Raw genomic sequence first — 25484 nt, 5'->3', positions numbered from 1 at the left:
CAGGATGAGCACTGTCAGAGCTCTACAAAATGACCTTCAGCAGGCCACTGGTGTGAATGTCTCTGACCAAACAATCAGAAACAGACTTCATGGGGGTGGCCTGAGGGCTCGACGTCCTCTAGTGTGCTCTGTGCTCACTGCCAGAGACTGGAGCTCGATTGGCATTTTCCATTGAACACCAGAATTTGCAGTTCCGCCACTGGGGACTTTACTATGCAATGTGAAATTTGAAATTACCGTAAATAAATTACTGGATAACATTAAATAAATTATTGGATAAATGATCTCCTGCTAATACAAAAAATAACTATCTGCAGCAGAGTTGCCATACTTACTTTTCTAGAGCTACTGAAATGTCCTGGAATCCTTGTGCTGTAATGTTGTTCTTGTCCAAAATCACAGTCCTACCACAAGAACACAAAGGACATGTTACATTATATGCAGAAAATTCGCCCCACAGCTTGTCTTTCATCTAAAATGGTGTTACTTGTATATGAGAAGTATGAGATCTGATCTAACCTTACACGTAATTCTCTACTATTGTTGTGTTTTAGAACTTTAATGCTTCTGGTTTTCCTTTGATTAAAACGTGTTGCACTATCACAACTAGCAATAACAATATTAAAGTGTTACTAAACCCTCAACAGAAAAAAATAGTCTGTATGTAAAACATGCTGGCAACTGTGGAACCTACGGGGTTAATCCTACACATCGTGTAAAAAGGCTGTTTGATCCTGTCTCCTCTGATCCTCCTCTTCTTCCACTGTCCCCTAATCATTTCCCTACAGTACAGAGCCTTAGGGGAACTCTGCACATGCCCAGTTTGGTGTGTATTGCTAGAGAGTTTTTTTTCCTTGGGAGAGTGCATGTGATCAACACAGGGTCAATTAGCACTGTCCAGAGGCTCAGGGGTTCTGCATCCTCATAGGACAGTCAGAGTAGAATGAAAACTCATCCTACAAGCTTTAAGCAGACACTGATAGAAGCCACAAGACTGCTATATACTGCTGATGAGAAAAGGTATTCAGTCATTTATATTTACTAAAATAATTAAATTTCCATGTACTGTGGGAGACCAGATATTGCGAATGCAGGGTCCTGGCTTAAGTGACACTAGAACCAAAGATATGATTTTTTTTTAGCACAGACCATTTGAATGTGTTTTTACTTTTTATACCAGCACCCTCAAGATATGAGCATAAATGCTTATATGAACAATAGTGATTTTTAGGTTTGGAGGCAAAAGTGTCAGTTCAAAAGGTACAATATTTCTTTCAGACTGTAAGGAGGAGCAATGCTAAGACCAGGGTCCTTGCTGGATTTCAATGACACCAGCTGTAAAAGCATAACACCTGCAATAAAAAGAACTGAGGATTACATGGGAACCAAGCAACATCAAGCTCTTGTACGTCCCTAAATGTTCTTGTGATTGTGCAGTAAAAAGATTGGAAAGGTCCCCTCAATGGTGGTCTGCATACAAATGTAAGTGGAGAAGGGGAGAAAAGTCATGGTTTCCTGCAGCATAACGATCAGGTATGTTAGTTGCCTCTCAACGAGAGATCTTCCTATGTCCATCACACCTAATATATGACCAGTGCTATATTCAATAACAGAATGGCACAGACATAGCAGCTAGTCATAAAAAAGTCTGAGTGCTGCTAATGAGGGAGTGCTGAAAAATACGAAATGCCAAAAAATAGCACTGTACATGATCCTTCGAACTGTCAAGAATACCTTTTATTACTCTAAACAGAAAAAAATGGCAGGCATTTTAACACCTGCAGAAAAAGGACACACTAAAAAAGTACATTGGATTTTAAGGAAGGTTATAAATGTAAAAATAAGCATATTAAGTCCAAGCTGCATATGGAGAATGTTTAGATAGTCAACTGTGTTCAATGGGTATATCAGTATTAAACACAGAAATATATATTAAAACTGAATTATATACAAAAACGAATAATGATGATGGTCAATGATGCACTGGCAAATGGGCCCTAAGAACCCCAGCAAGCTCTACCTGTATCTAAAATGGCCCACTATATTATTAAAAACACATGCAAATCCCCACCTTTTAAAAATAGACCACATTTTTAACTACAATCTTTGGAAAAGTCTAAATTGTTATGTGGTTACTCCTCTTCAGAATGTTATTACCAAGTCTAAACCAGATTCCTTGTGCAATAGCTATACATAAACCGTACTATTTGGATTATATTGTTGAAGGGCTGGCCATAATTTTCAAGGGTTTCAGGTACTGGGCCACAAATTGTTCACACGAAAAAATATATGGGTAAGGGCCCTTTCACACAGGGCGGGTCAGTAATGATCCGCCTTCGTGTGTCCGTAAGCTCAGCGGGGATCGCTCCGTAAATTCCCGCTAAGCCGGCTGCTGACAGGGCGGTCCCCGCACACTGTCTTTTCCCCGCTCTCCCCTATGGGGGATCGGATGAACACAGGCCGTGTGTCCGTGTTCATCTGATCAGATCCGCAGACGGAAGAAAAAATTGGGGTTTCTTCCGTCCGAAAAATCGGATCTTTGCGGAGGCGGGTGATTACGGGTGTCAGCGGATGTTTATCCGCAATCACATAGGGACCAATATATGTCCCTTTTTCATCCGCAAACGGATGGATGAAAAAGCGGACATATGGTCTGCACATGTGAAAGGGGCCTAATAGTGTTAAGCTGGCCATAGATGTATCGAAATTTGGCTGGTTCAGCAGGGGCCAAATTTCAATCCATCTATGGCTGTTCCCATTCAAGAACAGTCGCTTTAAGGACTGACTGATCTCAGATGAACTTGTTGGAAAATTTTGTTTCAATCAGTGCTGCGGCCAATCAGCTTGTAGGCAGATGAAGTCTGCTTTCTCCACTGCAGGTGGCATTCAACTGCAGCAACATTGCAGGGGAGAGGAAGTCAAGAGGAACATGATTCCTCTATGGTTTACAGGGTCACTGGGGAAGCGATCCGATTGGATGCTATTGTCCCATATGACTCTAGCAGCCATCTTGGGTCAGGCAGAGCCTTTTTAAGGACCATGCCTCCCAGGCTAGGGGCACGCATTTCGTATTTGGGTAATGCAAGGACTCGTCGCCTAACTGAATTAAATGTTTTTTTTTTTTTTTATCTGCCTGGAGTTTAGCTTTAAATATTGAGAGCACAAGTAGAAAAAAAGTAAAAATTCAAATGACTGGGCAAACACCTTTTGCCATTTTTAACAGACATGTATATTACAAATATAAAAACCAAATTGAACAGAAGGAAAAGTCAGAACTCACCTGAGCTTTGTGTTGATCTGCAAAGCTTTAGCCAGCATCTTAGCTCCCATGTCTCCCATGGCATTCCCGCTGATATCTACTTTGGTCAATGATGTATTACTACCAAGAGCATTTATGATGATTGTCACATCTGTCTTTAGCTTAGAGTCTGCCAGTGACAATGACTGCAAGGGCTGAAAAGACAATACATTATTTATTTTGCTTGTCATATAGTATTCAAGCACATTTCACATTTCAGTGTCTCGCCTGTACAAGAACTAATAAAAATCTAAAACATTACAATGCATCAATATATCCTGCATTTCTTGTATGACCAAGAAAGAAATATTTGCATGTCGGCACAACAAGAAATAAAATGACAAAATAATATTCCAGCTATAATTTTTATTTTATTTTAAATTCTAATTCATATTTACCACTTGAAGGCGAGCAGGTGGGAAGACACCCACAAAAATAAACAAAATAATCAGTTATCTCCAGCCCATTCTATAGCTGCACTGTCACTCCATACTACACTAATTGCATAACAACTCACTGATGAAAGCTGTACCTGCTCCTAGTCTTCTTACAAAGATAGGACCATACGGCTCAGTCGCTTATACAGGTCATTCATTGCACTGTGAAAAAAGGTGCATGCCCAATTTGCTGTGGATTGGGGTGCACTGCCAGCCCATTCAGAATAGCTTGCCTTAATGCAGCTCACCTTACCATGCAATAATGCATTGGGCTAATGCAGATTTAATGTGAAGGGGGACTAACGCAGCTCAGTTATCTTTTTTAATTTTGGATAAAGTGCAAAGGAAAGGCACAGACAGCAATACAAATATTGCAAGAACTTTTAACATGTCCCCACCCTACTGAAAATACAGAGAGGACCGTCCCGACAGGAAGTAAAAGGAAATCTCCCCAACCCAAAGATGGCCTGATAGAAGCTCTAACCCCTTTTTTACTCCTTTCTTCGTCAACAAAATTAAATGTTTTGGTGGTAGTTGGGCTTTCATTAACCGTTCTATACACACACTAAATTTAATGGAGACTATTTACTGGTCTACATCAGGTAACAGTAACCTCATGTATGGAGTGTACACCATCAATGTCCTTTACACCACACTTAATGGAGATGTCATGATGAATTTTCCTTAGCAGTTGAACAACCCTTCTAGCTCTGAGATCTCTTCTCTACTATCAGGAACACTGCTGTTACTTCATTTAGAAGACACAAAAAATGATTAAACAAGCTAGATCACAGAGGCAGTTTGACGGCAGGCATTACTAAATGTGAACTGCAGAGGAAATTTAACAGGCTGAATATACATACAGGTCTAATAAATTAGTGTTTTAGATGTTATAATTAAAGTTGGTTTAAAAAATATTTTACCCAACATAAACCAACATTTATCTTCAATTTACACATTTTTACAAGTGATTTATTAAAAAAATGTTTTTTTATCTTGGGTGAAAGCTGGGTGAATCTTAAGTGAAGACATTGATAAAGAGAACAATAAGTATTTAATTTATTTAAGTATTTAATTTAATTTACAACTAAATGTATTAACGTGTAATAAGTATTCAGGCTGTTAAATTCCCTTTAGATAGAAATACAAACATTTATTTAATTTAGATGACCTGTGATTAAACAAAAAAGGAAACAAAGAATTAACCAATAAAAAATCTGACATAATACAAATATAACAGAACTATTACAAATCGTTGGCTTATATCTGGTAAATCTAACATCATTTTAGGCTACCCAGTGAAGCATTCAGATTTTATTTTGCTTATTATACTGTACGCTGTCAAGAGCATACTATTGTGAAAGGGTCCTGAAGCATTTGCCATTCTTTCTCATGACAAGCTTTTTTCATAAAATTTCTGCTTTCCATTGGGCCAAATCCTCCTTCCTTCTCTTTTTAATCTTGCAACAATTAAATTTATCAATATTCTAAAAAGGCAAGTGTTTTGCTGTGGATTGGCTGGTGCTAGCAATAAATAGGAAGAAATTACAATAATTCTGGTGATGCTCCATAGGTCACAGCTGGTGTCAATGGGGTAGTAAGTAGTGGGATGTTGAAGGAAACACAGACAAATCTGCCAGCCAAGCTTACATATACAACATACTGGAATTCTGAGTTGGTGGTACCACTGTAAAGGAGCAATCATAAGTGTTGCAACAGAGAAAAACATCCCAAGGGACCAAAATCGTTTCTTTGCATGGGCCATTTTGCAATCTAAGTCTGATATGAAACCCTTGACTTCTAGTATATGTCACATACTGCTTTGAGAGAGTTATACAGTCCACACCATTCTGTAAGTGTTTCAAAACTGGCAAAACCAGACAAATTTTTATTTGGCAGAATATTTATAAAATATGGTATTCAATACATTGAAACATTTCAGGACATGACTGTTTAGATAGGGGGAACAAAAGCTCACGTGCATCAAAGCATTAAATACTGGAAAAGTACGGACCTCAAAAAAAAAAAAAAAAAAAGAAGAAAAAAAGAAGAAGAAAATAAAGCAAATGTGAACCTAATAGTGAATGAGCCAGAGGCATTTTCTCCATGATGAAAAGCAACACTGAAGACACACATTAGGAGCGTGAATAAAAAGGATATTACCAGATGAAAGAGAAAGCTTTGAGAAAACTGGAGGAAGCTGTAAAAATGCGCAGCCCTCTCTGCGGGGGAAAGTCAGCATTTTAACAGAGGTTCTCTTGCATATTTAAACTCTTCAGCAGGTTATTCTTACATGTTGCATTTACTTTAGAAATATGCTAATAGGAATAGAATTTCAATCCAAGAAAAAAACGAATTTCCCAGAGAACTCAAAACACGGACGCTATTGTTGCAGAAATTATTCTGACATCAGCTTCTTGGAAGAGTGAAATTTCCAAACCTCCTATAACTCCACGGAGCTCAATGCCTGCGATGGAAGAAATTAGCCTGTACTCATGGCTATGTCTGCGTGCTTCAGACAACTGCAGGCATGATTCATAAAAAATAGTCAGTAACTGGTAACATTCCATCTGTCATCATGTGCAGGTTAAAAAAATAAAGCAACTCTGGTTTGGTTACCAAAGGAAATAACTCCACCTGTCTTAGAATCCAGCACTCATACAATGCATGCCAATTCTCCCCATTTAAAACAGCTTATTTTGTACTTTTTGAAAAAGATCAGATTTATTTGCAGGATCAGATTTATTTGGGTCACCATTTTTTTTTATACTTGTGTATGCTTTACCAATGTATCCACCCACTGCTCATTTGCATTTATACAATACGTGTTTTGTCAAATTAGAATATCAATCCTAACAGACTTATTTAGTGTTGCAGTATAATAAGCAAAGCGAGTGTTCATAGTGCAGTAAGCAATAGCAACAGTATTTTACCTTTGGTTACTCAATCATTATATTATCACAGACTGGATTCTATGGGTCACTGCGGTTAGTATGTTATATTAAATTAAGCCTGTAGTTTTAGGGGTAACCACTGTCACCCATAAATAAAGTTAACCAAAAAGACTTTAGAGAGTGGTCAGAGGTGCAGGCACAGGTACAAGGTCTTTTGTCTGAAAAATCTCAGCATAAACATGCACCATTAGACCATTAGCCTTAAATGTTTTCTGGAGAATAGAGGTTTAATAACTGGAAGGTATATTTGGAGCTGGCCTTCTCTTTGATTTAAAATTCAAAACAGGGAATAACTATTTCCTCCAAGATTGTTCATTCAGTATGTTCAGTCTGTTGGGGCCCACCAACACAAGGATCTTTGCTTGATCATTGTGACAGATGGTCAATAAGCATTACTCACCGATTCCTCATCTTGTATCATATGTACCAAATTATCCAGAACAGGGGTTAGATTTCTACAGAAACAAAAAAGACATATTGCTTTTGTGGCACAATTTAGACTACTGTAGTTGTACAAAGCATGCAATACAGAGAAAAACTTACTTGGATTTCATGTTGTTAAAATTCTTCCCTAGAGCTAGGTGTCTTATAGATCGGTTTTTACTAAGCCACACTACTAAAGTTGAAAGGTCAGATTCCAAACCTGTAAAAAGATAAGCGTTCCATCAAAATAATAGCAGAAAGGTAAGAGATGGTTGGTGCTGCAGCAACATTTTAGTTAGACATTGTATTTCAGCAAGATTCTCAGCAAGCCTTTATCAGAGAATTGATTGTTTACTCTTTAGAGAATGGTTTTCTGCTGGAAAAGACAAATAGACTGAACACACAATGGGGATCAGATTATTCATATTAGAAATCTCCTTGTTGTACTGATGTTTACTGCACAGGCAACATGATAGGATAATGATCCTAAATGCAATGAAAAACTGACAATAAAACCTGACTAACTCGCCATTCATTTCCAAGTGGAGCTGTACTCAACTATGCTCCAAGCCAATAAAAGTAAGAGCCATTCACCTTGGAACAAAACCCTCCATCTCGGTCACCACTGAGAGAGCCGACATGTTCCCCCTGTCTGTCTTCCGGATTTACGAGCTTCGGGCTATGTGATTGGCTGGAGCCACGATGACGTCACTCCCACTCATGCACGTGGGAGCTGCCGATTCCGGCACATGCTCTGAAGGTCCGGACTTTCAGAGCGTATGCGCTGATGTGGTCATCGGCTGCATGCACTCTGAATATCTCCTAAAGTTTAGGAGATATTCACAGTACCTACAGGTAAGCCTTATCATAGTTTACTACCACTTTAAGAAAAAAAAAAGTCTGTACTGAGTGATCTATGTATTTTAACAAACTTTGTAGCAGATTTCTTTTTATGTACAGAAAAAAAAAAGCTATAAAATTCCATTATGTCCTTGCCAGATGGATTCCTAAATAGGAGGGTCTGGTTCATTATAACCACCTGGTTAACTTTAGTGCTTCATTGAGAAAAGTTGCAGTTTCTGCATCCCTTGGAAGTTAACCCATTGAGAGCATTGCATCAAAAATAATAATTCCTATTACATAGGATGCCAACATTTTACTTCAGTATGCCAATTGCACATTTCTTGGGGAGTTTTGCACACCAACTGCATACAGAACGCTTCTGGGTTGCCATATTGCTGTGAATTTGTTGACAGTTTTAGGAAATTACAGCACCATGGGTGTACAACACAGCAAGGGAGAATTTTCTAATTTCCTGGTACTGGTACTCAGTACTTATAATCTCTTATTAAACCTTATCATTTACTTCTTAGTGGACGTTCAGGTAGGCTTAGAAAAATGGCCATTATGGGGTTATCAAAAAACAGACATGACCTGATCAATTTTGTTTAAACAACTATAGGGATACAAATATGCACTTGAATCTCCTGTAAAAGGAGGATAGAAATAGGAACATGGCAAGACAACTCCACCACAGACCTAATCATTGAATAAGACAATCGAAAAAAAAAAAAAAATATGCAGCATGGTCCTTTTCTACTTCTATGCTTGTTCAGCAGATATTATTTGGTGCAGGTTGCCGACATTCATAGATATCAGGGTCATCATCTCAACTTCATTCATATGCAAAAAGATTCACTTACCATTATCAGAAATATCCAAGCTGGTGATGTTATGTATCTCTGCTATGCAGCCTTCTAGTACTTGAGCTCCTCCTGATCTTAGCTAAATACAAGGTACAAGCACAATAAGAAGATATACTACTGCCTGTGACCTACAGGTTATATGCGATGTATGTAACTAAAACCAATACATAAAAATATCAAATATAAAATACTATAGGGGACTTTCAAGGTACCACGCTATATATACCTTGGTATATAGTGGGGTAGCTTGAAAGTTTTATGTTGTTTATCTCATAGGGGTTTTGTCTGTATTGTACAATATAGTAAAGGATGCAGTATATAATCACCCATTTTAGGGGAGGTTATTACCCCTACTATAGGCCAAAGATCCACCATCTTTGTCAATTTTAAGTCACATAGCTAAAGCAAGTGGTGTTGAACTGTAATTTAAAAACTGAAATGCTGTCTAGGTTTGGTTTGTAACTAACCTAGATCTTCATAACTGTACCATGTTTTGAAGACCATCACTGGAGGTTTCCAGCAATCATCTACTGAGCCAATAAAATCCATCTCTGAATGCAGGTTAGAGTCGCATAATGTGTTTTCTTTTTTCTTTTAATTATCAATAAAATTATGTATATGCAAAATGTTTGTAACAATAGCAAGCATTTAATCTCCTTAGAAATTATTGCAGGAAATTAGGCAGCTAAGAAACACCTTTGCTTTTCTACAATTATCATCAATCAGCGTTTAACAGCTTGTCATTTAAGCATATTTATAACAATTAAATGAAACGCAAAGATAAACAATGCTCAAAAAGGAAACATTTAAGTAAATAACGCTTTCATTGCAATGATCCTGAGATTTTACACACAGCCAAAATATACCTGGTAGCCTTGGCCTATAGCTAAATACAGTTCAGGTGCATTATGATGTGCAAAATCATACTTAAGATACCACCTAAGGTAAGTGGCTCACCACATGCTTCACTGAAAAATCCCACCTTTTTGCGCATTTAAGCAAACTAGTAAAAAAAAAAAAAAAAGAAAAAAAAAAAAACACTGCATCCCAGGCTACAGCAAAGCTTACAATTTATTAAACAGCGGTAGGGGGTCACCTCTGACATGCTTCATGCTGAAAAGTGTTTTTTCCTTTCTTTCCCCAAAAGGTGACCCCCCTCCTGCTGCCGTTTAGTAAAAAGTCAAAAAGCTGCTGCAGCCAAGAGTGCAGGGGTTTATTTTCTTTTTGCCAATTCCTACAGTTGGTTTTCTTGAGTCGTAGCCCTAGAAGGAAATCATCTTCCCTGCCAGTATGCTTCATAGAGGGAGCCTTGCTCTCTGCGTGGTAGCAGTGCGCTCTCTGCAAACCCATGGAGTTAAAACCAGTAGTGAGAATAAGCTTTACTGATTGCAGAGTTATAGGTCTAACTAAGCAGGGTGTGTATCAGACTTCTGCAGAGAGAACACTGGGGTTGATTTACTAAAACTGGTGAGTGCAAACACTGGAAAAGCTCTGCATAGAAACCAATCAGTTTCCAGATTTGTTTGTCAAAGCTTAACTAAACAAGTTGAAGTTAGAAGCTGATTGGCTACCATGCACAGTTGCACCAAATTTTGCACTCTACAGTTTTAGTAAATCAACCCTAATGTTTCCACACAGAGAGAAAATATTCTCTGCAGCATGTTGTCAGGAGACAGGCTTTTCTACTCAAGCTTTGGTTGCTTTCTTTAGAAAAGTGACTGTAAAGCCTCGTACACACGATTTGACTTCCAAACAACTTTTCCGTGGATTTTGATCCGAAGGGCGTTGCCCGTGAACTTGTTCTGTATACACACGGCACAACATTCAACAAACCATGTGGTTTTTCAGCTCTTTACCGCCACCCTTTGGGCAACTTCTGCTATTGTTGGGGGAAGTTTAACATTGGTTTTGAGCATGCGTGTTTGTACATCGGATTTTAGTTGGACCAACTTGCGTACACACAATCGGATAAACCAACGTAAAAGATTTATTGCACAACAATTGGTGAGCATGAAGAGCCAACTTTTGTTGTCGTAAACTTAGCCAATAATTGTCTGATGGAGCATACACACAGTCGGATTATCCGACCTAACACGTCAGACAATTATGGCCATAAATTTGGATCATGTGTACGAGCCTCAAGGCTGTACACATTTTGTTTAGATGCACCTGGAATGTAATAAGCAGATTTACACTGAGCAATCAATTGTGCTTTAACATTTGAATTTTTCTTCATGATTAATGTGGCTTGAAATGCATATGGAACACTGATCATTAGAATATCACATTTAACACAAATCTACAGGGGCTTGTGAACTTGTGCCCGGTGACATGTTCTGTTTGCTGTAAAGAGAGCCAGCATTTAGCAAGCTGTAATATATTTAGAGCAATATATTTTTGTATTTCTAATCAGAGCAAAACAAAGCAAATGTACTTTTTTGATGTAGATGTTAATGAACATAATGCGTGAAAAAATATTAATGTTATATTAACCAAGTTCATTAAAAATATTTCCATACAGCTCTGTTCTCTCTCTGACCAGAGATAGTTGCACAATCCTTTGCTGCATAAATGCGAGATGTTCTATAAATCAGGTACACCGGAGAATATTCACGCACTGATAAGTCTAATAAATGAGTATCTGCTTCACAAAGGAAGACATTTGTATTCAAATGATAGACTGAGAAAGCAAGTTCTCAATCAGTTATTCAGCTCTGACTATGTAACATGCGGCAGAGGAAATTCTGTGCAAATAAATTAATGGGGGAAAAAAAATGCAACAAAAACTTGTTTAATGCTAAATGTAAGAAATGTTAAACAGGTGCTTGCTAAATACATAGATAATACAGAAAAGAAGTACAAAATAAAATGAGAGGCTGCGATAAGACACAGAAGGTACTTACACAGTGACCAAGCTTAGGAAGCATTTCAGGGAAAGCAGACAGAGATAAGTACACAAAAGATATTCATGCAAAACCATATAAATTATAGAATGGCACAATTGCAAAACATAATGAACCTTCCTCTAGAAAATCTGCTGTTTGGAATCCAACTCATTTTTAACAACTTGTTTCGAGACAAATCTGAAATGTTTCAAGTCAATAATCCACTTAAAATCAAAAAGATTATTACAGGAGCATAGTGAGTTTAGAATATATGTCTTAAGGCTAGACCATAAGAAGCAAACGGATAAATTGCTAGTAGTTGAAGTATCGGATCTAGGACTTCTCATTTCAGAGTCACCCAAGGACCCCTTCTTTCAAAGGGAAGTTAGTCAAGGAGTTATTAAATCCAAAACTTATATTTCAGATTTTGTCCTTTTTGTAAATCTTAGTCACAGTTTCAGATGGAGGGACCTCTTCTAATAAAGATGAATTATTAGTCTATCTTGGACCAATGAAAGTATGTATGTTCGATACCTGTCAGAACGTCCAGAGAGTTGGAAATCACTGAAGTGGTGCTTACTACAGTCATCTCCATTAGTTTCTGGGTCTTATGCCAAGCAATTGCACAGCTACATTATGAACACAGTGGTCGGTTGCTTGGGACAAAAGATTCTTACATACATTTGGTATGGATTTTTAGGATTTTTGGGTGAACTGGAGAAAACAAACATAGTAAGGTTCTGCCCTGTTTCTAGGAGCCTGGAGGCTTTGTAGAGCTTTTGGTGGAGAAAGACGACACTATTCCTACGTCCACATCTTACCCGGTTGCCCAACTCATTGTAAAAGGGACATTTAGAGTACTTTCATACTGCCCCACTGCGGTGTGGCTGCAGGGCAGGTGCATCACAGTGTACCCATGGTTTTCATGTGGGTTACCTGTGGTTTGCCATAGACTTTCATTATGTCCTGTGGTTTTGGTGCATTTTCCAAAAGTGCACCAACATTCCTGCATGCTGCAACTTTGATGCACTTTCAGAAAACACACAAAAAAAATTGGAACATAATAAAAGTCTATGGTAAACAGCGGGTACACTGGGCTGCACCGACGCCATAGCCAATCCGCAGCACAGCAGTGTGAAAGCATTCTTAGATTGAATTCACACTTTTTCACAACACACATGCATGTGCATTGCAATGCGATCACAATAAGGCAACGAAGCTCCAATGGACATGTGTTGCAGTACACCACCATGCCTAGTAATGTACCACCATACGATGTGATGTGTTACGTGTTAAATTGTGTCCCATCCATTTTTTTGGGATGTTTTGTTGGTCTGCCTTAACTTATTGCATCTTAATGCTTGAAATAATGCAATGCACTACAAGAGAAGAGTGTAAAAATCCAGATTTATAAAATACCTAGAACTACTTATCAGATATTGTAAGTTAAAGACAGACTGCATGGACTACATTTCAGTTAGATGAACTAATAGGAACTTTACTTTGTGCATAAAAAGGTTTATTTTCACAAATCATCCACTGCTATTGCTTTTTTTATATCTAGATTCAATTTGTAATACAGAATTATTAGTCCTTTAAGCACACAGGTCAAGTATCTTGGATCAGGACAGCAGCAAGTTCTCCATTACTGGTGCTCTCTTTAAAAGTTACAAAATTACCTTTGGCAATGATCAGTGTATTCCCAGACATACTTGTATATAATTGCAAGAGCCTGAATAGAATTTTGCTCTATTATAAACTGTATTCAGCAGATCTATGCTGAATAATATACAATGGATGACACATTAAGATTTATATCATATAATGCAGAAGATGACCCAAAGCCAGCCAATGTAATGGTCAAAGAGTATTTTTTGGTCCACCCCCACCAGATTCAAAAAGAGGTTATTTTACAGATTCAGAAGACCGATGCAAGGTATGGATGGAAATTTTGTCTGATGCCGCGTACACGTGGTCGGAATTTCTGACAACAAATGTTCGATGTGAGCTTTTGGTCGGATATTACGACCGTGTGTAAGCTCCATCGGACATTTGCAGTCGGAATTTCCGACAACAAATGTTTCAGAGCTGGTTCTCAATTTTTTTTGACAACAAAAGTTCTGGTCGGAAATTCCGATCATCTGTAGCCAATTCAGACGCACAAAAATCCTACCACCCCATGCTCGGAATCAAATTTGACGCATGCTCGGAATCAGTGAACTTAATTTTTCTCAGCTCGTCGTAGTGTTGTACGTGACCGCGTTTTTGACGCTCGTAATTTCCGACAATATTTGTGTGACTGTGTGTATGCAAGACAAGTTTGAGCCAACATTCCGTCGGAAAAAAAAACACGGTTTTGTTGTTGGAAATTCCTATAGTGTGTACGTGGCATAAGACTAAAATTATAGCTATGAAGTCTAGCTTATTTCTGGGGTTTGAGGCTGCACTGAGGCTTGGTTTAAAAAATGCATGCTTCAATGGTCCTTCTCCAAACAAGAAAGACAACTATAAATGCAGATGTCCCAGTAACCCCAACTTGTGTTTTTTTTTATCTTGGGTCCAGAGAATAGTAGCCACTGTCCAATAAATCAGTTTTTCTTTTTATTATGTATAGTATTGTATGTAAAAAATATAGCGATAGAAATAAAAATAAAATAAAAAATGTAGACATAAAAAGGAGACATGCAGGGATGAAAGCCATTTGTCTATTGAGAAGATGCACCTGCAATGAATCATACTTTGATCCTGATTAAAGATGAATAAATAAATAGTTGTTCAGAGTTGGATAAAACAAATTCTGTTTGGAATTTAAATGCCTCTTGTACTTATAAAACATTACTACCAGGATTTAAGCACAAAAATTCTGACAACTAATATGTTGGCCAAATTTTAAGTCAACTTTCTTTACCATTCAGTAAATATACATTGTTAATTTACCTGGAAGATGGAAAAAATATCCTCCAATCCTCTGCTTTATTATGTGCCAGCATTATTTAAATAAAAGGGAAAAAAAAGGAAATGTTCTGCAGTATGTGCAGATGATTTACTCATAATGCATTATACCACCACCAGCATATGTGGTGCTAACATGTATCTAGGTTTCAGCAGTAAAGATAGACTTGGGGGGTGAAATACAAAAGGGCCAAGTTATAAAGGGTGTCATAGATACCCTTTAGAATTCTGTTGGTCTACGGTACCGAAATGGTCGTGCTGAGCCCCATTCATGTACCGGTCAGGGACAGTTACAAGAATCTGGCAGAGCCCAGGATGGAGGACGATATGTCCATACTGGACACCCCCTTCTTCAGTGTGCTCTCTGCCCAGCCTCGGCACCTGTCACACTGACAGGTGGGGCACTGAGAGGCTACTTCCCCATCAGGTCTGCTTGTTGTTGATTAACAGTGCATGGCAATGGGTGGATCCATAGCTGCTATTTAGTCAAATCGTTTTCAAATTCACCCACTGTTGTGCACTAGCAATCAAAAGTTAGGTAGACCAGATGGGGAACTAGTCTCAGTTCGCCATCAAGCTCCACACACCGATTGGGCCATATTTGTGTAATATTTGTGCCATCACGAGCATCCCCAGCCCCTTGTTTACATGTAACTTTTGGCTGGGACATCACTCAAACAGCTTAATGGGGCCAGGGATAGAGCCCTGTGCAGGAAGATGTCACATTAAAGACAGCTGCAGAGCAGATATGTCTCACTCTGAGCACTGGCAAACCATTACCACCAGTTTCCTAATATGTGTTGATAATGTTACTAAAACTGTCAAAAACGCTTGCCTGGATTGGGTGCAAGTAGTTTAAAAAGACCTATCTCCAGAAAGGTGTTGAGCTTTACTAAATTCCACCGAATGTGTACTGCACATGCCAATTTAAGATTTTATTGCCAGCTGTAGGTCAATCTCTAGCAATGTGCAGTACACACTGGATTTAGAAGAAGATGACGTTTTGAGGGACTTCTGGTCACCTCTTCAGTCTTCAGGGTGGGAAAGCAACTTTTTAAAAGTAGTTAGAACTTGCACTACTCTACTGTACAGTTAAAAGGTGCACATGTATAGGTTGAACATTAAAAGACAGCTATGCCAACCTAATGTTGTGTAAGCCAAATTTCAGGGAACATAGATTTGGGGTCAAATTCATATGAACTTTTTTTTTTTTTTCACACAACTTTTATATTTGCAAGGGATGCAAATATAGTATAATTTCAATCATTTAAAATTTTTGACACTACTCTTGTTAACTGGCACTGTAAAATTACAAATGACATACCAATGTGCTACTAGTTTAAAAGCTAAGCAAGTTTAAAATATGATGGGCATATCAAATATCCACACTGTCAAAACTGCTTAGATGAATCATAACTGATCATTTATATTGACCAAACCACAAGAACAGCAAGAACTTTCTTTGTTTTTTATTTTTTTTATTTTAATTAGCAGACAGCAGTGAAGTAGCCATTTGTATTTTACTCTGGAAAATAGCTTTTTTTAAATGTTTAACCTAGAACTTAATCCAATCATACTGATCTTCCTTACAAGGCAGATATACAATATATTTTCAAAAGTATTAGAACAGTCACCTTTACAAAGCACATGAACTTTAATGGCGTCCCAGTCTCAGTCTGTAGGGTTCACTTATGAGTTGGCCCACCCCTAACGGCTATAGCAGCTTTAACTCTTCTGGGAATGCTGTCCTCAAGGTTTAGGAGTTTGTCTATGAGAATGTTTGACCATTCTTCCAGGACAGCACTTATGAGATCAGGCACTGATGTTGGAAGAGAAAACCTGTCTCACAGTCTCCGCTCCAATTCATCCCACAGGTGTTTTATTGAGTTGAGGTCAGGACTCTGTGAAGGCCAGTCAAGTTACTATAATTTACCATAATTCATTCTCCACCAAATGATTTGGACCAGTGCACAAAGCAAGGTCCATAAAGACATGGAATCAGCGAATTTAAGGTGGAGGAACTTGACTGACCTCAACCCGATAGAACACCTTTGGGATGAATTACAGCAGAGACTGCGGGTCAGGCCTTCTCATTCAACATCAGTGCCTGGACCTCACAAATGCGCTTCTGGATGAATGGTCAAACATCCCCATAGACACACTTGTAAACCTTGTGGACAGCCTTCCCAGAAGAGTTGAAGCTGATATAGCTGCAAAGGGTGGACCAGCTCAATATTGGACCCTACGGACTAAGACTGGGATGCCGTTAAAGTTCATGTGTGTGTATAAAGGCAGGCAACCCAATACTTTTGACAATATAATATATGGTTTTGTAAATATGCTGTAAATATATATGTAAAAACATACATTTTATTAAAACTGTGACAATTAAAAAATGTTATACTTACCTTTTCTTGCAGGTAACTACAGGTTCCTGCACTCCGGTCTGTTCTTCTATCTGGGATCCCCAAATAGAAGAATGCATTTCTCCCACATACCAGTTGCTGGCTCTGGGTTGTTTCCTTCCATCTTCTGTGTCTCACTGCTGTCCCATTGCTATGATTGGCAGTCTCATCAACAATGAGGCACAGTGGGTAAAGGAGGTGCAACAGAACCAGAAAAGTACACGGTTTTGAGGGGATCCCAGGGAGCAGGACAGAACACAAATGGTTTACATTTCAGTATAATAGGCCAACAACAAAAGTGAACTGGCACTACTTGTATAGTAAATAGTGCAAAAGAAAAATGCAGTGATTTAATGCGCACTACATGACCATAACCAATCTGAAACCAGTCTTCATTATTTTGATGGTCACTATCTGATGACATGTGACTGGTTGTTATGAATTAATGCAGATAATGGCACTGAAAAAGGGATCTTTACCAAAGTATATCCACATTTCAATTCTGTATACTTCACTCAAAAAATTAAAAACAACACCATACAATTTATTACGCCAATATCAGCAAAGCGCCAACCCTATTAAAAAAATAATTATACCAGTTGTAATAAGCATGAAACAATTCAGAGCATGTCAAGTGCTCTGAAATAATTGATTTAAGGGAATTACATGAAGAATTCCTTCGGGGCTCACAAAATGTATTTTAATGATAGTTCCATTCTCAGGTCTTGAAAGAAGAGGAAAAACATAGTTGACTTTATGCAGTAATTAGGGGACCAGCAGAATACATAACTGAGCTGGTAGGAGTGCAGTGGTTATGATGAAATACAAACCACATTTATGGCTCACAAAGCATAAAGATCGATCATAGTGCAAGTCCAGATTATATAAAGATGTTAATTAACTTGGATTATGAATTATTTTAGATTTCGTAATTTTCATATTAGGTAGACATCTGTTTCTTACCTCACAATTGCTGAGATCTAGAGACACTTCCTTTAGGTTAGGGTTACATGCCAAGCCAAGCAGTAGAGCTCTGTAAAATACATTTCAACTATGATTTAATAAACAATAAAGCATTTCATCATTGTCTCAGTAGTGCAGAGGCGTATACTGCATTTTGGTCAGTGGATAGCTAGACATATTCACTTAAAAGGTAATCACAAAAGGACAATGGGGGACTCTTTATATCTGGAGAAAAAATATTTGACCTCTAAATATGGAATGATGTCTTCACAGTAATAGCTGTAAAAATTAGGAAGAGTAGATTGTTTAAAAACGAAATAAAAATGCATTCTAAATGCACAAAATATAACTGGATGTTAATATTTATATGCAATAACACAGTACCCCTGGGAATCCAGGGAATATCCGAATGCCTCCTGGGGAGTCCGAAAGGAACTTTTCTCCTGCTTTATTGTTTTACTCTGGATGAACTGTGGCTATAAAATTGTGTATATGGAGGTTTTCCTTCTTTTTTTTTTTTTGGTTGAACTAGATGGACTTGTGTTTTTTTTTTCAATTAGACTAACTACAGGGCCTTGAAAAACTATTCATATCCCTTGAAATTTTCCACAATTTGTCATGTTTCAACCAAAAACGTAAATGTATTTTATTGGGATTTTATGTGATAGACCAACATAAAGTGGCACATAATTGTGAAGTGTTAGAAAAATAACCGATTTTCAATTTTTTTTTTTACAAATACATATGTGAAAAGTGTGGCGTGCATTTATTTGTATTCAGCACCGCCTGAGTCAATACTTTGTAGAACCGCCTTTCACTGCAATTACAGCTTCAAATCTTTTGGTATACGGTATATCTCTATCAGCTTTGCACACCTAGAGAGTGACATTCTTGCCCATTCTTCTTTGCAAAATAGAGCGTCTGTGAGCAGCAATTTTAAAGTCTTGCCACAGATTCTCAATTAGATTTAGGTCTGGACTTTGATAGGGCCATTCTTCGATCTAAACCATTCCATTGTAGCTCTGGCTGTATTTTTGGGGTCGTTGTCCTGCTAGAAGGTGAACCTCTGCCCCAGTCTCAAGTCCTTTGCAGACTCCAAGAAGTTTTCTTCTAAGATTGCCCTGTATTTGGCTCCATCCATATTTCCATTTACTGTGACCAGCTTCCCTGTCCCCCCTAAAAGAAAAGCATCCCTGCAACATGATGCTGCCACCACCGTGTTTCATGGAGGGGGTGGTGTATTCAGGGTGATGTGCAGTGATGGTTTTCTGCCACAAACAGCGTTTTGCTTTTAGGCCAAAAGTTCAATTTTGGTCTTATCTGACCAGAGCACCTTCTTCCACATGTTTGCTATGTCCCCCACATGGCTTCTCGCAAACTGCAAAGGTAACTTTTTATGGCTTTCTTTCAACACTGGCTTTCTTTTTGCAACTCTTCCATAAAGGCCATATTTGTGGAGTGCACAACTAATAGTTGTCCTGTGGACAGATTCTACTGATTGAGCTGTGGATCTCTGCAGCTCCTCCTTTCTCATCATATAATTCAATACTATTCCCTTTGTTATAGATGAGAGGTCTCCATACTTTCTAATCAAAGGGCCAGTTTATTGTCCTTCAGACTTCAGGTGGGCCGGACTGGGGCCAGCGGGAATGGAAATTTTCCTAGCATCAGTGGGAGTAAACATCACCACATTTATTATAAGGTGCCCAATCGATGGTACAACTGGGAGGAATAGTGCCCCATTGTTGGCGTTATTGGGAGAAATGCTGATGTTAGTTGGCAAAATAGTGTCTTGTATAAGTGGTAAAAAAGTACCCCACGGGCCGTATAAAGGCAGGCAAAGGACTGCATCTGGCCCCCGGGGCCACAGTTTGGAGACCACTGCTATAGATCATAAAATCATTTTTAATTCTGTAACATTCTGGTGGTGATCTATCCCTTTTCATTGGCATTTGGAAAACCATAATAAAAACCATAATAAAAACAACAAAAAAAGTTTAGATTCATCTATATTGCCATGCATCGCTGATAATGCTCCACTGTATATTAACAGTACAGTATAAACATACTACTAATATTATTATTATAACGGTTTGTATGCAGACAAATGCTGCAAAATGGTACTAAACTGCCTATAGTCCACTTTAGTCTACAGTATTAATCCTATGAGAAAATAAATTAAAGGCATTTTTATTGGTTCTGAATTTCATAACTAGCCTCCTCTTCAAAAAAAATAGGTTGGTTTTCTGAAACTCCATTAAGTTTATGCTATTTTGCGGTCTTTAAAGTTAACAGTCTTTTTGGTACCATTACTTGCATTAAAGGAGAAGTCCATCCTGAGCTTGTTTGGTTGGGCTTATCATATGGTATATATGGTCACAGGAGTGCAATTAGCAGGGTTTGACAAATTTGCTTGGAATCTAGGAGCCAGCTAAAAAAGTTAGGAGCCAGAAAACGCACCCCGTCCCGACGAGCAGAAGCAAACACATACGTGAGCAGCGCGGACATATGTAAACGGTGTTCAAACCACACATGTGAGGTATCGCCGCGATTGGTAGAGCGAGAGCAATAATTCTAACCCTAGTCCTCCTCTGTAACTCAAAACATGCAACCTGTAGATTTTTTTTAAACGTCGCCTATGAAGATTTTAAAGGGTAAAAGTTTGTCGCCATTCCACCAGCGGACGCAATTTTGAAGCGTGACATGTTGGGTATGAATTTACTCGGCGTAACATTATCTTTCATAATATTAAAAAAAAATGGGGATAACTTTACTGTTGTCTTATTTTTTAATTAAAAAAATAATTTTTTTCCCCAAAAAAGTGCGCTTGTAAGACCGCTGCACAAATACGGCGCGCCATTTTATTCTCTAGGGTGTTAGGATAAAAAATATATATAATGTTTGGGGGTTCTAATTAGAGGGAAGAAGATGGCAGTGAAAAATAGTGAAAAATGACATTAGAATTGCTGTTTAACTTGTAATGCTTAACTTGTAATACCAACGACCACCACCAAATGGCGCCAGCTCACACAGCTGGTGGTAATAACATGTAATACCAACGGCTCACCACCAGATGGCACCAGCTCACAAAAAAAAAAAATGCCCACCTTCCAAGCCAAGTCGCCAGGACACCATTTCTAGTCGCCATGGGGACCTGGCGCCCGGGATTTGTCGGAGCCCTTTGCACTCCTGTGACTCATTTTCAGAAGAGAGCAAACTTCTGTCCGCTCTCTGCTGATGTCACAAAAATCAGTCCAGGCACCACGTCATCATGACAATAAAGGCCATATTTGTGGAGTGCACAACTAATAGTTGTCCTGTGGACAGATTCTACTGATTGAGCTGTGGATCTCTGCAGCTCCTCCAGAGTTACCATGGGCCTCTAGGCTGCTTCACCAATACTCTTTTTTCCTGGCCTGTTAGTTTAGGTGGACGGCCAAGTCTTGGTAGGCTTGCAGTTGTGCCATACTCTTTCCATTTTTGAATGATGGATTGAACAATGTTCTGTCAGATGTTCAAAGATCGGATATTTTTTATAATTTAACCCTGCTTTAAACTTCTCCGACAACTTTAATCCTGACCTTTTTATTTAAATGGGTCTTGCCAAACTTGCATAAAATCACAGGGCGACTAATCACTGTGAATGCACTAATTTTAGTGTACCAACGTCCCGAGAAAGTGACAATGAAAATTAATGGACTAATAAATTGGACTTTTGGCGGTACAGGTAGTTAATGTAATGTGGGATCGAGAACGATCTTTGACAGCTTGGCCCCTGTTCTTGGAGCGCTCAAACTTGGCAGACCATTGACGCATATGTCCGGTGTGTGGGCATCTGGGAAGAGGTTCAATTACCTCCTCTGAGTGTTATACATTGATGAAAATTGTGAAGTATTAATTTGTTTTAAAGAGTAACAGTATGCTGACTAGTTCATTCAACGTGAATAGGCTACCTTAACCCAATACACATCAATGCATACAAAACATATTAACATGTGTGCACTGACATGCTGCAACTATGTGAATATGCCAAGGTCAGGCCTCCATAATGTGACAAATTATAGAGGAGGCACAGAAAAGGCTTTTCGGTCTAATGACAGAATATCCCCTCTGTACTTTCTCATCATATAATTCAATACTATTCCCTTTGTTATAGATGAGAGGTCTCCATACTTTCTAATCAAAGGGCCAGTTTATTGTCCTTCAGACTTCAGGTGGGCCGGACTGGGGCCAGCGGGAATGGAAATTTTCCTAGCATCAGTGGGAGTAAACATCACCACATTTAATAAAAGGTGCCCAATCGATGGTACAACTGGGAGGAATAGTGCCCCATTGTTGGCGTTATTGGGAGAAATGCTGATGTTAGTTGGCAAAATAGTGTCTTGTATAAGTGGTAAAAAAGTACCCCACGGGCCGTATAAAGGCAGGCAAAGGACTGCATCTGGCCCCCGGGGCCACAGTTTGGAGACCACTGCTATAGATCATAAAATCATTTTTAATTTTGTAACATTCTGGTGGTGATCTATCCCTTTTCATTGGCATTTGGAAAACCATAATAAAAACCATAATAAAAACAAAAAAAAGTTTAGATTCATCTATATTGCCATGCATCGCTGATAATGCTCCACTGTATATTAACAGTACAGTATAAACATACTATTAATATTATTATTATAACGGTTTGTATGCAGACAAATGCTGCAAAATGGTACTAAACTTAAAAAGACCTCTATCTCTCATTGGGTTTGTTTAAACAAAAATGTACTTTGCCGTGCTATTGCTTTATAAAAAGGATTCAATATGAATCAGAATAATTGAGGGCACCAAAGATCAGGCTTGGTTTCTTGAAGCTGTGATAATCTTTGTAACTGCAACGGTCATTTAGCGCTGCAATTACTGCTAGAAGAAGATGCCTATGCAAATAAGCCAACTATAAATTCAATTACGGTACATGCTAATGTTTAACACCGTTCCAAATACGTAGGTATATTTGTTCTTTCTGGATTTTTTATTTTAATAAGATTATATCCAAGATGGAAAATATACTGTTAAAATTTACAAAAATTGCTTACGGGAATTCAGAAATTAAATTGGCACAGCTACACAATAGGTAATAACTTTCATATATATTTATATTTAAAGTAATTATTAGTTTGAACCTTGTAAAATATTTTACCCAAGGCCAAAATGAGCACTTAACCTCTGGAGGCTTTTCCCCCTTTATAACCAGGCCATTTTTTGCGATACGGCACTGCGGTAATTTAACTGCAACACTGTACCCAAACAACATTTATTTAATTGTTTCCCCACAAATAGAGCTTTCTTTTGATATTTGCTCACCACTGAATTGCACTATAAAGCAAAAAAAAGGCAGACAATTTGGAAAAAAAAATAATAAATACTTTTCTCTTTGTGCGATAAAACACATCCAATTAAAAAAAAAAAAAAAATATTCATAAAATTTAGGCCAATATGTATTCTGCCACACGTTTCTGGTAAAAAATCCCAACAAACAAATATTGATTAGTTTACGTAGCGTCTATAAACTATGGCATATATTTATGGAATTTATATTTGCTTTTATACTAGCAATGGCAGCGATCAGTAAATTATAGTGGAGCTGTGATATTGCAGACCTTCTGACACTTGACACTTTGCCTGGAACCAGACACACTAATGCAGTGATCAGTTCTACAACAATGCACTGTCGCTGTACTAATGACACTAGCTGGAAAGGGGTTAACATTTTGGCTGATCAAAGGGTTAACTGTGTGCTTAGCCAGTGTTTTTGTGTACACAGTGTGCTGCTTTTCCTGCTTTGCAAGGACACAGAATACAACCCTTCCCCCAAAACTGAGATATGCCTCGTTTAAATCACCTTGATTATACAGCAATAGATAACCCATTTTAATATTAATAATAATGTGTTCTATGAATCTTTTGTAGATGTTGCTGACTTCAATGTGCGGTTAATAGATCTGGTCTTGGCGTGAGTTAGATAGACTGGATACTGGTATATCTGCCAATATCTCAGTGTATCCCAGTCTTGCACAACATTACTGCACCATATATGACCGTTTTGTTCATACTCGTTATAAGCTGGTTGTACAATTTAGTTTCAATTTGCCGTTAACCAAATAGCTTGTTTGCCTTGCTAAGTGGCTAAAAAATGTAATTAACGGAAAAGGACCTCCCCATGTGAATTTTGTTGATTTGCACTGGATAATGTGTTCCATAGGAAACCATGTTAAATGGACTGTAGTGCAAATCTGCAAAATGCAAAAAGCACTAAAACTGCATAGGTGCGAATCCAGCCTTAGTCCATATCCTACATACTTACCGTAACTCATAGCAATTTAAAGTAGTACCAAGTCCTCACTGAAAAACCACAGGGTTTAGTAGAGTTTTATTAATGATGTCAAATGCAGTTTTTTTTTAAATCCCTGCAAAAAGCTGCTTTATGAATAACTTAATTCTGTGCACATTTCTCCAGCTCTTGGAAATGTACAGGAAAAATGAGGAGACCTGTCACTCCAGGTGACCAAGATCAGCCCAATGGACTCCACACATAGGTGCCCACCCCAACTCGTCTCCGTAATGCATGTAATCCAAGAAGAAATGGCTGCACACTGCAACCAGTCCTTGTACCATTTATTGTGAAATCTCCAAACACAAGTGACACAACCATAACCAGATTCTTTGTGTCCAGGTTATATATGGTATAAGGACTGCCCGTGGTGTGCAGCCATTCCTTCTTGGAGCACACATCTTGTATCAATAATATGTATGCCTGCATGTGCGAACTGATAATGTGCAGCCAATACACTGACTGTCACTCATAAGAAGGGTGAGTGTTCATCAGAATGCCAGCTTGCAGTTTTCCTTAGGGAGTGTGTATCATAGGGTGACAATGTCACTTGTGTATAGGGACATGCTGAGGGAGCCTACTCATTCTATGACTAGAAGCCAATCTGACACCTCTTACTGACAGATCCCCAGGTGCAATTGCTCACATAGTAAACCTGCACTTTGGGTTCACACTTCAAAAACATTTGTTATAGTGGCTGTTCTAAACTGATAATAGCAGATTACAACCTTGCTGTGTGTGGCAACCCCATAACTGAGAAATGAGAATTGAGCCAACAACATTTTTAAAACAATTCAATAATACAATTACCAACATGTTCTTACTGTAATAGATCTTGGAATGTTCTGAAAATGTTGCAGATGCAACTTTCAATGTATATTGCTGTCTTTATTGTGTAAGGAGTGAAAGTTTTGCTGTAAGGAAATTAAATGTTGAACCGTTGGCCTTTATAATTTATTTTTATACCTGAGAATATTTTGAATGTGAGCCCCACCCTTTCCCCTATTTTATTTTTATTATTCAAAAGGTCAGAATTTATTTTAGGGCATACATACACTATAGCAAGATGCCTATGCTTTGGGGATCTGTCAGCT

At 38.2% G+C, this 25484-nt stretch overlaps 1 protein-coding gene across 4 annotated transcripts in view; it reads right to left on the bottom strand.

Annotated features, from left to right (window-relative positions):
- The window catches only part of CARMIL1 (capping protein regulator and myosin 1 linker 1), a 376378-nt gene that overhangs the window by 118517 nt on the left and 232377 nt on the right, over nucleotides 1–25484 (bottom strand). For 2 of the 4 annotated variants that reach the window (XM_040353821.1, XM_040353823.1), the window contains exons 17-23: nucleotides 18024–18093; nucleotides 11722–11733; nucleotides 8816–8897; nucleotides 7233–7332; nucleotides 7090–7144; nucleotides 3281–3453; nucleotides 336–404 (exon numbers count right to left, since the gene is read on the bottom strand). In XM_040353821.1, coding sequence (XP_040209755.1) covers nucleotides 336–404; nucleotides 3281–3453; nucleotides 7090–7144; nucleotides 7233–7332; nucleotides 8816–8897; nucleotides 11722–11733; nucleotides 18024–18093 — 561 coding nt within the window. The remainder of the gene's footprint in view (nucleotides 1–335; nucleotides 405–3280; nucleotides 3454–7089; nucleotides 7145–7232; nucleotides 7333–8815; nucleotides 8898–11721; nucleotides 11734–18023; nucleotides 18094–25484) is intronic. The other 2 variants (XM_040353822.1, XM_040353824.1) reach the window with 1 other exon arrangement.

Source organism: Rana temporaria, chromosome 5 (assembly GCF_905171775.1).
Source record: "Rana temporaria chromosome 5, aRanTem1.1, whole genome shotgun sequence".
Lineage (NCBI taxonomy): Eukaryota > Metazoa > Chordata > Amphibia > Anura > Ranidae > Rana > Rana temporaria.
This window is presented reverse-complemented; position numbering and strand designations above follow the sequence as displayed.